This window comes from Pelecanus crispus, chromosome 1 (genome assembly GCF_030463565.1).
Source record: "Pelecanus crispus isolate bPelCri1 chromosome 1, bPelCri1.pri, whole genome shotgun sequence".
Lineage (NCBI taxonomy): Eukaryota > Metazoa > Chordata > Aves > Pelecaniformes > Pelecanidae > Pelecanus > Pelecanus crispus.
The window spans coordinates 165,683,817-165,698,728 of NC_134643.1; the positions used below are offsets into that span (position 1 = coordinate 165,683,817).

The 14,912-nt window shown below is 38.5% G+C and overlaps 1 protein-coding gene across 3 annotated transcripts in view; it reads left to right on the top strand.

Annotated features, from left to right (window-relative positions):
- The window catches only part of NALCN (sodium leak channel, non-selective), a 251,379-nt gene that overhangs the window by 203,018 nt on the left and 33,449 nt on the right, over positions 1–14,912 (top strand). For 2 of the 3 annotated variants that reach the window (XM_075712463.1, XM_075712470.1), the window contains 5 exons: positions 1,633–1,706; positions 11,649–11,750; positions 12,184–12,253; positions 13,528–13,619; positions 13,785–13,907. In XM_075712463.1, the coding sequence (XP_075568578.1) occupies positions 1,633–1,706; positions 11,649–11,750; positions 12,184–12,253; positions 13,528–13,619; positions 13,785–13,907 (461 nt within the window). Of the gene's footprint in view, positions 1–1,632; positions 1,707–3,622; positions 3,647–11,648; positions 11,751–12,183; positions 12,254–13,527; positions 13,620–13,784; positions 13,908–14,912 lie in introns of all 3 variants that reach the window. The other variant, XM_075712454.1, reaches the window with a different exon arrangement.

Consider the following 14,912-nt stretch of genomic DNA (forward strand, 5'->3'; position numbering starts at 1 on the left):
GTAGCAAGAATCAAGAGAAAGGTGTGACTTGGTGCCCTGGTTTTGGCTGAAATAGAGTTAATTTTCTTCCTAGTAGCTGTCATAGTGCTGTGTTTTGGATTTAGGATGAGAATAATGCTAACACACTGATGGTTTAGTTGTTGCTAAACAGTGCTTACACTAGTCAAGGACTTTCCAGCTTCCCATGCTCTGCCAGGTGCACAAGAAGCTGAGAGGGGGCACAGCCAAGACAGTTGATCCAAACCATCCAAAGGGATATTCCATACCATATGGCGTCATGCTCAGTATATAAACTGGGCGGGGAGTTGGCCGGGGGGCAGCAAGTGCTGCTCAGGGACTGGCTGGGTGTTGTTGGTTGGTGGGTGGTGAGCAGTTGCATCACTTGGTTTTTTTTCCTGGGTTTTGTTTCTCTCTCTCATTCTCCTTTTCATTACAATTTTTATTACTATATTATTATTATTTTATTTCAATTATTAAACTGTTCTTATCTCAACCCACAAGTTTTCTTACTGTTGCACTTCCCATTCACTCCCCATCCCACTGGCGTGGAGGGTGAGCAAGCGGCTGTGTGGTGCTTGGTTGCCAACAGGGACTAAACCACGACACTTGGCCAACTGAAGAAGAAAAGAAATCTGTAATTGTCGTGGTTTAGTCCCAGCCAGCAACTCAGCACCACGCAGCCGCTCGCTCACTCCCCCTACCCTGATGGGATGGGGGAGAGAATCGGAGGAGTAAGAGTGAGAAACACTCCTGGGTTGAGATAACAACAGTTTAATAATTGAAATAAAATAAAGTAAAATAATAATAATAACAATATAATAATAATAGTAATAATAATATACAAAGCAAGTGATGCACAATGCAATTGCTCACCACCCGACGACCGATACCCAGACAGTTCCCGAGCAGCGGTCGCTGCTCCCCGGCCAACCCCCCCCAGTTTATATACTGAGCATGACGTCATATGGTATGGAATAGCCCTTTGGTCAGTTTGGATCAACTATTCTGGCTGTGCCCCCTCCCAGTTTCTTGTGCGCCTGGCAGAGCATGGGAAGCTGAAAAAGTCCTTGACTAGCATAAGCAGTACTCAGCAACAACTAAAAAAACATCAGCATGTTATCAACATCCTTCTCCTACTAAATCCAAAACACAGCACTATGCCTGCTGCTAGGAAGAAAATTAACTCTATCCCAGCCGAAACCAGGACAAGCAAGCGGCTGTGTGGTGCTTGGTTGCCAACGGGCTAAACCACGACACTTGGCCAACTGAAGAAGAAAAGAAATCTGTAATAAAGGGAATAATATTAATGCTAGTCAACAAAACTATCCGCTGCTTTGCACCCAGAACTAGGTAAGGATTGGAATAGGGAGGCCAAAAGCTGAAAGATAAGGCTAGGATCTTACACATTCCTCAAGGAATTTGCTCTGTATGACCATTTTGATCTTTTCCACCACCCTTTTCCTGGAAAAGGACAGCCAAGGCACAGACTGTGAAAAACAGCTTTATGATAGAGAACATTATGTGTTTAATTTTAAATACACTCAGCATCATAAAGTTTTATTGGTCTGTCAGATACACATGCTATATTTTTCAACAATTAAAAAGTACACTGTCTTTTTCTTAATTTTACAGCTCCGGAAATCTGTTTTCAGCATCAGAGCAAGAAACCTTCTGGAAAAAGAGACAGCAATCAATAAAATTCTAAGGTAAGAGTCCGCAGTGATTTGATACTGTTTTGACTGTCATCTGATTTCTCATAACCTTGTTTTTCATGAATGTTACTGCATGTATAATATTTATGATAGCATATCCTTTTGTAGTATATCTATTGCCTTCATTATCAAAGATAAATTGCTCGTTTCTCTGGATTGTATTATATGCTTGAACAGCAACATGAGAGAGAGTGTTCTTCTTCAGTATGTATTTGAAATCTGTGTCATGCAGAAAGATCGTTTTTCAGCACTTTTCACATCCTCCTTCTAAATTAACCAAATAATGTGTCTTCATAAGCGGTGGGTTTTTGTCCAAAGAATTCCAGCCCAGTTCTTGCATATATATGCACATAAGCATTGACAGGGGTTGTACATTAGAAAGCATAGACTACAGCTAGTCATATTCCAAGTAGGAAATGTACAATGAAGAAGACTTCAGAACTGTGACTTCTGTAGAAGGATTTCCTGAATGTTTTAATAATGACCACTCATTTCAGTACTCCATATGAAGTACTCAGCATCATAAGTAAATAATGCACTGCTAAGTCTCCAAGACCCATGTCTAAAGTTATCATATGGGTAACACCATGCTGCAGTGTTTCATGCCACTATTGGGTTTACATTTGAATTACTATCGTTGATATGAGGTGCATTAGCAATGCCAACAACTTATAGATCATTCTTTTCCTATATTTATATTCTTACCAAAGCAGGTGCATCTCCAGAATATTGTGAATGACTGGTCCCAGGTAAATAAGCAGTATAAACAGGAATAACTGATCTGGGAAGTACAGCTGTGGGATTAGATTAAGTATGACAGTGTTTTGTGAGGAGCAGTACACTAGGAACTCAGTGTGATTTCTGAATTGTGAAGTTTCTTGAAAAGTGCCTGCTAATTACATGTCTGTGATTGAGAAATACTACAGCTCTTTAGTTCTTTTTCATATTTTCTAAGAATACAGCACAGGGAGGACTATAGAAATTAATGTGCAACTTTGTCTGTCTTTAAACCCATGGTAATGAAAACCTGAACCATTACTAATTAAAATGAATGCACTTTGTCAAAATATTATTGAGAAATGTAACTACAAGACCATAAGTGTTCCATTTTAACAAAACTTAGGGCTCTATTTGTAAGCATTTCATTCAGTTCAGTGAATGTACCTTGATTTTACAGGCATTACTGTTACGGATAGATAAATACAAGTCTCTTTGTCCTAGTGAAAAACCTTTTAAAAAAATGGTTTTAGATGCAGGCTTCGTGGCAGTGTTTCAGTAAAACATTTCTAATGAAATTCTATGTTATTCTACAATTGTGAAATGTTATTGACACCTCTAGGGTTACACAAATGTCAATTTGTTTGGCATGTTTCTTACACTATACCACAGAGGAAACATAGACAAAGAGAATACCCTACTGCTTTATATTTTAAAAAATTTTAAAAACCTGTGACATCTATAGGGGCTACATTCTTTCTTACGCAGAAGAAAAAATGAAGTCCTGCAAATTGAAATTCAGAGTTCTGATTAATTCTTCCGTCAGCACAGAACTTTCTCCTTTTCAGGAGAACTCTGAAGCAGAGTGGGAGGAGAATGCAAGCAAACCTTTGTTCAGACTTCACTAAGTTCTCAGAGGTACCAGGACAGAATCAGAAATCAGTCCTTCCAGTTTCAATCCTGCTGACTTCCACCTGGTCCTTCAGAGCACGGCTTCTGCCAAAGTTTTGTATCTTGAAGGACTTCACTTCAATTCACCTCTGAATTCCTCTGAAGAAAAATTTCAGAGGCAGAATAAGAAAGTTTTAATCTAATAATCTATTACTTTAATTAATCTATTAATTTAATATACATTTGTTGTGCTTTCCCATCTACTTCCTGGGTCATCATCGGTGAACTTTTGAGGAACACAGAGAAAAGGAGGGAACTTCTGTCAAGTAAGCAGAATGGGGGATCATTTGTTTTCTAATGCTTTCTAGGGATGCTTGTAAGTCATTTACAGAGGCGGTCTTTAATCTCCTCCTGAGAAAAAGGAACAAATACCGTTTATTGTTCCTTGTTACTGCCTCAAAATTGTTACATAAGCTCTGAACTGTGACATCTCCAATGCATCTGTTGCAGCATAAGAAGATTGTGTTCATGGTATATCTGGTGGGCTTGCTGATAGAGTGCATTGCTGGTGATGGACGTGCTGGTCCTGAGCACTGCCAGTGTTTCTGTGTTGATGCCAGTGTTGATGCAGGGGAGTTTTACAAACAGGAAAAGAAGTTATAAGAAAGGATAAAATTTACAGCTGAAACTTTGGATTCAGTTCAAGGAACACAGAAAAACTCAAACTTACAAGGCATGAGAGATTCTCTTTCTTATTTTTACTTTAGTTGTAAATGCTGTATACTCCTTAATAAAAGTAACTGAGTCTCAGCTATTCAGAGTATCTGACAAAAGAAGAAATAGTATTTATAGAACAATAAGAGATAATTCAGGATGTCCCTTCTGAAAAGATTCCTTTTGTGTCTTTTTAATTTTTGTCTACCTGAATTAAGGAGCTTTCATCTAAAGCAATGCCTCTACACAGTAAAGCTGCCCATGGGCAATTTCAACTTGATAAATTGCCATACTGAAAAGAGAATTTTAAGTCTGTTCTAGTTTAAGTCCACCTCTTACCTTTTGCGCCCTAGTTTTTAAACCTTGACAAATTGTATTTTAATGCAATTCTGAATGTTTCAACATGACCAACCACATAGAAGGAATATGCATTACACACAGGTACCTTTATGCCTCTCTTGTGCATCTTCCTCTGTTCAAACCTTGGTTTTCCCTTTGTATACTGAACTGCAGCTTGACGTCTTCTTCCAAGAAGAGGAAGAAGGGCATAAATAGCCCTCAACCACCCAGCAAGACAGTTCATACCTTCAGTCCTAGGTGTCTCACCTGCTCATCTAATGTTACATTACGCAGCAAAATGGACGTCTCAGGTCTCTTAATTTTCCTGCAACTTTCTTATTGTGCTCCAGGGAGACAACCTATTTTCTGAAGATCCTTGCTTGGAAACCAACCTTCACCTTGACCCTTGAGGTCTTGGTGCAGTTAGTCCTGGGAACAGAGTCAAGGATGTAGTAACTACTGTCCTGGGTACTTTGACCAGTGATTTGCATCACTCCTGCCAGCGTCAGAGCACAGAGAGGCTTAACTCTTCACATAAACCCATTCTGAGGTGGGGACTTCACCCTTCTGAGGAAAATGAAACGAGATAAAAGTGAATTACAGACAGTTAGAACAACTTTTTCAAAACACAATCACATTTAGTAGTGCCTCTGAATTACAAACAGCTCCATTTCTTTCTGAAAATTATGATGCATTTCCCTCAGCAGCAATAACCACAGCTTCTAGCAAATTTCATTACTCCTGCATATCTTCACTGTTTCCCTCTTTTGTCTCACTTTCTTGCTGTGGGCACTGCTTTTGGTCTTAAAGGCAAGTTTTGTGCCTGTGGTTCTTCTGACCCTCATTCCTTGTGGGATCTTTATCTAAGAATGGGTGTCTAATTCTTTGTTAGTCCCACTGGCTTTCTGAAGTAGAGGGGGTGGATAAGGTCCAGTCAAAATGTTGCATATAAACCAGTGCATTCTCTCCAGTGCTGAGGATAAATTATAAACAGCACAGAATGATGGGGAAACTGAGCAAATTAAAAGTAGTCTCACATAGTCCAAAATATAATCAAAGTATCAGTAGAGCAGAACCTGATTCTGGTCTCTATTAAACCATGCTTCACAGAATCATAGAATGGTTGAGGTTGGAAGGGAGGTCATCTGGTCCAATCTCCATGCTCAAGCAGGGCCACCCAGAGCCAGTTGGCCAGGACCACGTCCAGATGGCTTTTGAGTATCTCCAAGGATGGAGGCTCCACAGCCTCTCTGGGTAACCTGTGCCAGTTCTTGGTCACCCTCACATGAGGGTTTATGCCCTTATTTTATAAACTACAATGAATAACTTAAAAGTTCTGTGGTCTGTTGATAAGAAAATCAAACTCAGCAAAATCATAAAAATTCATTTTAGTATAAAATACATATTGTGACAGTTTGGGGAACTACTATTTTTAAAATGGACAGCTTTTTATTTGCTTTTTATTACAGCTGATGCTATACTCAAAGTGTAAACTGATGCTAGGGGTAAGCAATAGCATTTTCACTGTTCTAGTCAAGATTTGTCTGATGCGTTTACTGGACCTGAGGGAATAACACAGCTCATGCTTAAGTGGAACTTTCAGTTTCATAAACAGCTAATTGAGTGAAGCGCATTTATCTTATGTTTGAAACTGAGACTGCCATGAGTGCATCTTGGGGGAAAAAAAAAATTAATTGCTTGAATTAAGTATCCAGTTCTACTAATTTGCTAATATGCTAGAAGATAATTCAGACTGCATTCATACAAGTATTTCTGCAAAATACAGTGGTTTTTTTCTGAACATTAGAATGAGCAAGAAATGAGATTCCCTGTGCTTCTAGAAAAGTTATAAAGTTAATCTCTGAATAAATCATCTCTGGACACTCATACAGTAGTATAATCAACACCTCTCATAAAAGAATGAGCAGACATTTTCATTAGTTTGTTTATCACAGGAACATAGATGTTTTGGTCGGAAGGGAACTTTGGAGGCCATGTTATCCAACTGCCCACTTGAAGTAGGACCATTGCTAACGCTGGATCAGATCAGCTTTGCATCTTCCACCTGCTCTGGTTCCAGCACTGCATTGCCCTGCCCTTGACTGAGGGTTTTCCTGATGTCCAGTCTGAACCCTCCAAGCCTCAGCTTCTGGCCATTGCTCACTGCTCTGTGATCTTGCAGTAACAAGAGCTTAGCTTCATGCTTTAACCTCCTCTTCACAAAAACAAACAAGCCCAGCTCTCTCAAGTCTCCCGGGAGGTCATGTGTTGTAGGCCACTGACCTCTTGTACCTGCTCCTGTGTTTCCTCATCCCTCTTGCAGTACCCAGAACTTTGTCCCAGGTGCAGCCTCTCCAGCTCTGAGTAGAGGAGGGGTAGTAACTCCCCCCCATCTGCTGGCTATGCTCCTCCTTAATATAGTAGGCAGTTTGCCTTAGTGATGGCAGGAACACATTCATCCAGTTATGACCCAGGTAACTCCATCCCATCCAGACCCAGTGCACAGTGTAACTCCCAGATCCTTTTCCTCAGCCAGCACTCCACAGCCTGCATGGATGCATGGAGCTATTCTGTACCCGGTGTGAAACTGCACATTTCCTTGTCTGATTTCCTGAAGCTTTTGCTGACTCAGTCCTCAAGTTTATCAGGGTCCTTCTGGTTTAATGCTCTACCTACCATTCGGTAGAGCAGTGTCAAACACTGCTTTTCGCTTGTTCACATACCCAGTTGTTTCATCATAGAAGGCATACTCTTGGTATGCTTCATTAGAAATTTGCCTGCATTAAAAAACTGACTTGCATTAGTCAGTTCTAAATCACTTAAAAGTTTCTCTCCATCTAATCTATGTTTTCTCTCTTAAGAGTATGATTTCTTTCTTCATAACTGTGAGGCTTTGATACCATGCATTTCTCAGAACCAGTTAATCTCAGATGATGATTGTTGTCATCAGGAGCAAAATCCAGACTTAGTCACCACCTTCTTAAATCTCCATAAGCGTATGACATCATTGGATTTCATCTGCCTCCTGCAAAGACAAACAGAAAGAAATGCTGGAATGCACATATCCATTGGTAAGAAGTAGCTCTGTTTTATGGGTTTTGTGCCAAGATCACTATATCTATAGATCACTGTAAAACTTTGTTGTGAAGCAGAGTTAGTGGGCTGTGGAGTCTCCCAACACCGCAGGTATGGAAAAGGAAGTTAGACCAACATCAGCCCATAAGAGTGTAGATATCACTGATCCTGCTTTGAGAGAAGTGATAGACTAGATGGTCCTTTCAGGTTTCTTTTTCTCCATTGATTCTATCAATTCTTCTGTAATCCAACCAAGGAAAATAATTATTTTACAAATGTCTGGCAGAGGAAGAGCTGAAACAGCAACATAAGAATGACAACGAGAATACGAAACAGCTGAAGGAAAGAAAGTATGCTACCATGTTCAACAGACTGAGCAGACACTAAAAAAAATGTGACTATTTGTTTTTTCCTTTAGAGACATATGGAAAGGAACAAGAAAAAACATGGAAAAGAAAAAACGTGAATTATCCAAGTTGCATTAATAATACATTTTATTTTACCAGCCAAATTCAGATTTCTTTAAAAAATAGTATATTTTTCCCAAATAACGGTAGTGTAGCTGTGGTGAAAATGTGCATTTTGCTTGCTATTCAAACAGTGCCTTATTGAATGAAATTTATAAAATGAAAGAGAGAAACAGAACACCTATCAGGTGGATTCACCACCTGTCACATTTAACCATATTTTCCAAGTTAGATGAAGTATAATGAGAGCATAGAAAGATTTAGTAAGGATAGAGAGTCATAGTGAAAACAGTGCTGAATGAAGTTGATAACTGAGTGTTTTACTGAAGCGTACCACACTGCTAAGAAGTCAGTGTGAGCATGTTTCAGGGAGAACAAGAACAAAAGTACGTAGTAATATATGCAGTTACTACAGAACACATAAATGTTCACTCATTAAAATAACACAGAAAAACAACAAATTGGCATTATACTGGGATGCAAGAAGATGAATAAACACTTGTTGTGGAAAGGATGCCTCCCTAAAAAGTCCAAGAATGAGCCATATGCATACCATCTGCAAGAGACCTCATAATATTTATGAAAGGTATAGTATTTTGAAGTATCGATCAAAGCATTTAACATTTTGCATTAGCTGAAAGAATGTTACTTGAACACTCTGTTCACTATTTATTTTTCAGGGGTTCCAAAGCATGAAATAGTTTAAGGGACTTCAAAAGTTTGGAACCCATAATTGTTTGCAGGTAATACAAAATATGTAGTATTCCAATATCGTATTGTTCTGTAAGGTCTTAACCTGTAGTCTGGCTTTCTGATAACCTACTGAATCGTGTTTTCTTTTTCAGGATATTTTATTCCATTTGTGCTTTTCAAAGCAAATTTAGAGCATGTAGTTCGCAGATGAAGGACTGTGTTCAGAGTTCTGGAAGTACAAAGCCCAGAAGCTTGACGTATTTCTTGTCTCTCCTCCTTTGTTTCATAACTTCCTCTTTACTCCACAAGTGAACATGAACCTGTCTAATATTTCACAGAAGAGGTATAGGAATATGGGAAGGACAATTTTAGCTAAAAAAAAAGGGATTTTGCTGGCATTGTTCAAAGAAAGGTCAAAAGATTCCACCCAGCTACAGTAAATGTGAAGATGTATCAAGTCAAAAACACATTTATTTTTAAATCTAATTTGCAAACCACTAAATTTTTAAAACTGTGACACAATGGTTGGCCCAGGTGTGGGATTCACCTCCAGACTACCAGATCTGCCTGTGAGCTAAGTGTTGAAACTGTCATCAAGTTGATAGAGGTCTAGTCCATACAGGCAGTTGAGCCCAGTCAGATCTTCAGCTGACTGCTTTGTGGCACCTGCCTTCTTTTTTGAAAGTCCACGAAGATCTGCAACTCTAGGTGTCTAAACAGCTGAAAAATATCCGGATCCTGAGTCAAAAGGATAACAAAGCATGGATTTTACTAAGAGTTAATACAAGGAAGATTAAAGCATTAATTCCCGTCAAGTGGAGAATGCCAAGAGAGAGGCTATCGAAAGTAGCTACGGCCTTTCCAGCACAGCTTTTTTTTTCACTGAAAATACAAAAAGTTTTTTTGCAGTTACTTGATAAAAATTTCTGATCTCTGTGCTGTACAACTGGCATTTCATTATTTCTCTGTTGACTTCAGTAGGAAGCACAGGGCTTCCAGAGTTATTGAAAATGAGGCAATGAATATAAATTCTAAACATGAATTTAGGAATCTAACTTAGGAAGAGATCATAGACAGTTCTAACAGTCTTTCCATGGGTCTTACACTTTACGTATGCCCATTCTGTATAGTATGTGGCTAAGTGTATTTTATTATACCATTAATAATCAAATAAGCCATCTTGTTCATTAGTCAGGTAAAGAATTATTGTTTGAGCATTTAATGTTCTTTTTTGTTATAGACACTAAGAGTTTATGTAACTTGGTGTTCAAGTAACCTGTGTACAAGGACATGAAAATTTTATGTGCAAGTCACTTTCTGATGCCCAAAAAATAATTTCTAGTGGTTAAAAGCAGAGAATAATAATTTATATTTGCAGGAAAAAAAGATGTTACCCTCTTTATCACAGCAAGAAGCCTCTATATAGAAGTCAGACCTCAGCACTTTCCATTGTCTCTGCTGGGAAAAACTGGATTGTCATTTTAATGGAGTTAGGTAGGATCTATTTTTAGGAAATAATTTTTATCTGTTTTTTTTACAAGAAAATTGCACAGGTATTCAAATGATATCTCTGTTGTCTTCTGACAGTGTTATGTAGTATCATCCTCTATAATGTAATGCTTAAAATCCATTAGTATTAAAATGTTCATGATTTGGCTAAGATGAGCTGTGTTTTGTAAGACATACAGTAATTTTCTTAAATGGCATGATGCTGTAGTTCAGTGTTGTATGATCTAATGCCCTCTGTAACCAGTGTAGCACAATGTATTTTTCTAGCATGCTAGTATGATTGGAGTGATGACACTGACAAGCATTCTAAGCTTCTCATTTTCATTCCAGATCTCGCTTTGGATCCCTACTCCTATCATTTATGTGTTTAAATCCAAAAGAAGGAGACATAGGGGAGAAGAGTGAAAAATAAAGTCATAATGGGGAAAGAATGTGCCTGGGACATCTTTTGCCATCAAGCGTGATCATCCCATGGTGTCAAGGACAGCATTTATCCAAGCCTTATAGTAGACTGGCGAATAGAGTGGTCATTCCAATAGCATGTAGTTTTTTTTCATGTTTTCAAAAAAAAATGGAGATTCAATTCATTAAAAAGAATGAAATATTACCAGCTGGGTCTTGTGTGAGTTCCTCTGAATGGTTGTGTAGCACAAAATGAGCAATAAGCCATGCACTGTGTAAACTTAAAATTGCAGCATTCCTGGAAAGTTAAAATATTTTTCCAAAGTTGTCCAAAGTGCCATTTCTTAGCAATCAGAGGAGTTGTGCCTTTTAGTGGAAACCTCTCTTTTTCTTAAGCAAATCCATTTCATTGTAGCTGGCAAAATAAAGATATGCATGCTCTGTTTCACCGTAGCACACTTACTAACCAACCATCTGAATGAAATATTGATTTCTGCCAAAATAGTGTAAAACATGTTTGCCAGAATTCAGGAAAAGCAAAACGAAACAAATGAGCAAACAAATGAAAAAACCCACACAACAAAATCCTGCAAGTTCAATGCATTCCCAGAGAGCAGACATTTCATATTACAGGATATCAGCAATGTGCAGCTTTTCACTTCAGACTACATATGGTCCTAGTTATGTAGAAGAACACTCAAATATATGCTCTAAGCCTTGAGTGTGTACATAAATGTTTTGCCACATATGGCCCTGAAAGGGAGCTGCCCTAAAATGACAGATGTACTTGTACTATTCCCATCTTTATTGCTGAGAAGCTTGTTTTACTGATGATTAGTACATTGCTTGACCCTTTTCACGCTTAGTGAAGTCCTGAGGGACCATAAATTCTAATGGGCCTTGATGAGGCATGGAGAAGGTTCATCAGATGACCGGTTATGTTGCAGAGTGGGGACCATTGCCTTGGAAAAATGTTTTCATGGAAAGTCCATTGCTGGTTTATTGTTATTGTTTGTTAAGCTGTGCACTTGCTTCCCAGAAGGCCAAACTGACTTGTCTGAACATGCTACCTCAGAAATTATCATTTATACTGAAAATTCTGTGTCATCATAATGGAATTTCTTTGTAGGGCCTGTACTAGACAACGCATGCTGAGTGGATCCTTTGAGGGGCAGCCTACAAAGGAAAGGTCAATACTTAGTGTCCAGCATCATATACGACAAGAACGCAGGTAAACAGGGACAGAAAGGGTGGTTTAAAAATATTCTTAAAGGTGATGAAAAGAATTAAATTTGAGCAATACCTAACGTGTGAAAAACTGAAATGACTTCCTTCTACAAAGAACTGAATTCTACATTCTTCATTGTAATCATAATGAAATTCATTGTACTGTATAACTGGAAAAAATGTCTTTTTATTTCAAATGTCATTTGCTTCGCCAACTACAAAGCTAACAATTTAAAGATCAGAAGGAAAGAAATTGGCTTATGTTAGACCAGATTGAAAACAATTGAAGAACATATAAGCTTCTGATGTTAGTGAGAGAAAAATGATAAGAATTTGAGATATTGGGTGGCTGGAGAGCAGTGCTTTATAATGGCCATCCTGTAAAGGTCAAAATTTCATCTTGAGATGTATCGTTAAATTGATTATGATTGTTTCAGGTCACTGAGACATGGTTCCAACAGCCAGCGAATCAGCAGAGGAAAATCTCTTGAAACGTTGACTCAAGATGTAAGTTCTCATAGAAATGATGGTTTCAATTTGAGCGTATAAGAAATAAGAATATGTACTATATAATAAATGCTTGTGTAAGACTAATGTCTCTCTATGATTGTGTTTACAATTTATCTTGATATCTTGAAAGGAATTCATAAAACAAATACTGTAATTGCATTAGAATTATCCTCAAAATAATTGACATGGTTATTTCAGTGATAGACTTACTGGTTTTGAAATACTTGCTGAGATAGATTCACTGAATCTGTAGACACTACATTAGGAACACAACAATTGCTACCCAGGACACCTTAAAAAGCCTTACTGTGGAATTACACAAATCACTCAAGGTGGCAAAACAGCACTTCAAAATTTCCGATGGAAGTTTAACAATATTTTTCAAACACAAGAACTGTCAGACAAAAGGACAAAGACTAAAAGGGAGACTAGTAATCATGGATTTCACTGTGCTGTATTTTCATGCACTTAAGTGCATTTTCACTTCTGCAAATTCATAATGATATTTTGTGGATCTCTGTGACTATGAAAATTCATGGGGCAATATTAGTCCCTCCATTTCCAAACTATGATAGTCATTTTCTAGATGTGCTTCATAGTTAAAAACAACTGCCTAAGAAGTAATTAATGAATTACTCTGAATGGTGGTAGAAAGAAACTGTGGGTTACCAAGCTTTTAAAGCAAATGTGGCTTTTCTTGTGTCCAATAGTAAGGGTAACACCCAGCATCACCCCTCCAGGAGTGCTCCAAAGACTCACTTAGCTCTGAATAGTAATACTGGATGTACCCTCCGCTGGATGAGCTCAGGCAACCATCCTCCCTCCCTCTCCCCACGCTTTGCAGTCACTACCTGTATGTTCTTGACAACTTGGTGCCTGGCGGCATATGCAGAAGGCTTGAGAAGCTGAAAGAGTAACTAAAGCCTTTTCTTTCCCAGTCTATGCCCTTAGTAACTTTGATGGTATTCATTCCAGTTCAGAGAGATCGGCTGAGCTTACAAGACCTTTGCTTTTAAAGTTAAAAGTTGCATTGGAAGGGACTTCACGCATGAAATTAAAACTGAAATTAACCTTGATGAAAATAAGCAGCCTTGTGGTGTAGATAGAAAATACTGTACAATATGCTTGACTGAGTTGATGTGCAGTGCATTTGGAAATAAAGATTTTTCATTTTAATCTTTCTATGTAAAATACCGTATCTTGCTTTCATCTGAAACATTAAAAAACAACAACCCGCAGACCTCATTTAAAAGGAGTCATTTTCCTTCTAGCACTCCAACACAGTGAGATACAGAAATGCACAGAGAGAAGACAGTGAGATAAAAATGATCCAAGAAAAAAAAGAACAAGCTGAAATGAAAAGGTATTTAAAAATCAAAAGTCCGAGTGCACACTTTCCTGTATTAAGTATTCTCTGTGTGAAGTAAAAAGTATTGAGAGTCATGATGAAAAAAGAACAAAGTGTAAGGGATATTTTTGCCAGGTATAATGCATATCACTTAAAAATTTATGTTCTGTCTTTCAAAAGGAAAGTCCAGGAAGAGGAGCTGCGAGAGAATCATCCGTATTTTGATAAACCACTTTTCATAGTTGGTCGTGAGCACAGATTCAGGAATTTCTGCCGGGTGGTGGTACGAGCTCGCTTTAATGCGTAAGTTTATTCCATATCAACAATTGATTCCAACAAGTGTTTACTTTCATGTCCTCAGAAATCGAGGTTTAACCTCTAGATTCAAAGGAAAACTGCGTATACTGTGGTCATCACACAAGCTGGCAGTCAGTTGCCTATGGTATAGTCTTGCTGTTGGAAGAAAGGAAGCAATAAAATGCTGTGTAAGGGGAGACATATTTGAGCGGTCTGCAGTGCTGGGATGGGACAGGACTGTGGAGAAACTGCAGGCGTGAACTGAGAGGAAAGGGTGGTGTTTTATACCCCCATTTGTAGACCTTGGGGAATCAGCTTGCTGTTCCCTTCCTATTCCTCATCATAAGGCAGGAAGTCTTTATACACCAACAGTTACTCAAAGATCAGAAAAAGGTGAAGAGAAATTAAACCCACTTATGCTCACCCCAAGACTCCCTAGCCCATAATTAGACACCCAGAATGGGAAGGGGATGTGTTCAGCTGTGGGGGTTAAAAGGAGAAAAGCTGAGACCAGGTGAAAACCAGGAAGACTCAGTAACTAAACTGTAGGTGGATGCAAGTGTGGCAGATACAGATCTATGTACAAGCAGCTTGATGTAAAATCATCTTATAGCTCTTCTTTTAAACCTCTGTCTATGGCTGGCACCCTAATTTTGGAGGGTTAATGCATGTCACCTTGCAAACAGACAGCGTAAGACAGAAGATAGCTCAAGACTGTGAGCTTGGCACTTGGAAGACCTGGTTTCAGCACCTGCTTTACTATTGATTTTCTCTGTGCCCTTCAACAAATTACTTCTAGGTAGAACAATAGGAAGGTTAGATACTCGGTTTTATAATACCCATATTTAAGTGTTCTGCCACCTATGTAGAAGCACATCCTTGAGGTAGGTGCTTACTTTTCTATGCAACTGCTAACTTGATTGCGGTTCACTGGTCCATGAAGCAGTTGCAAATTAAAACAGCAAAACAAAACACACAAACATGCATTCCAATCCACTTGTCAAATACATG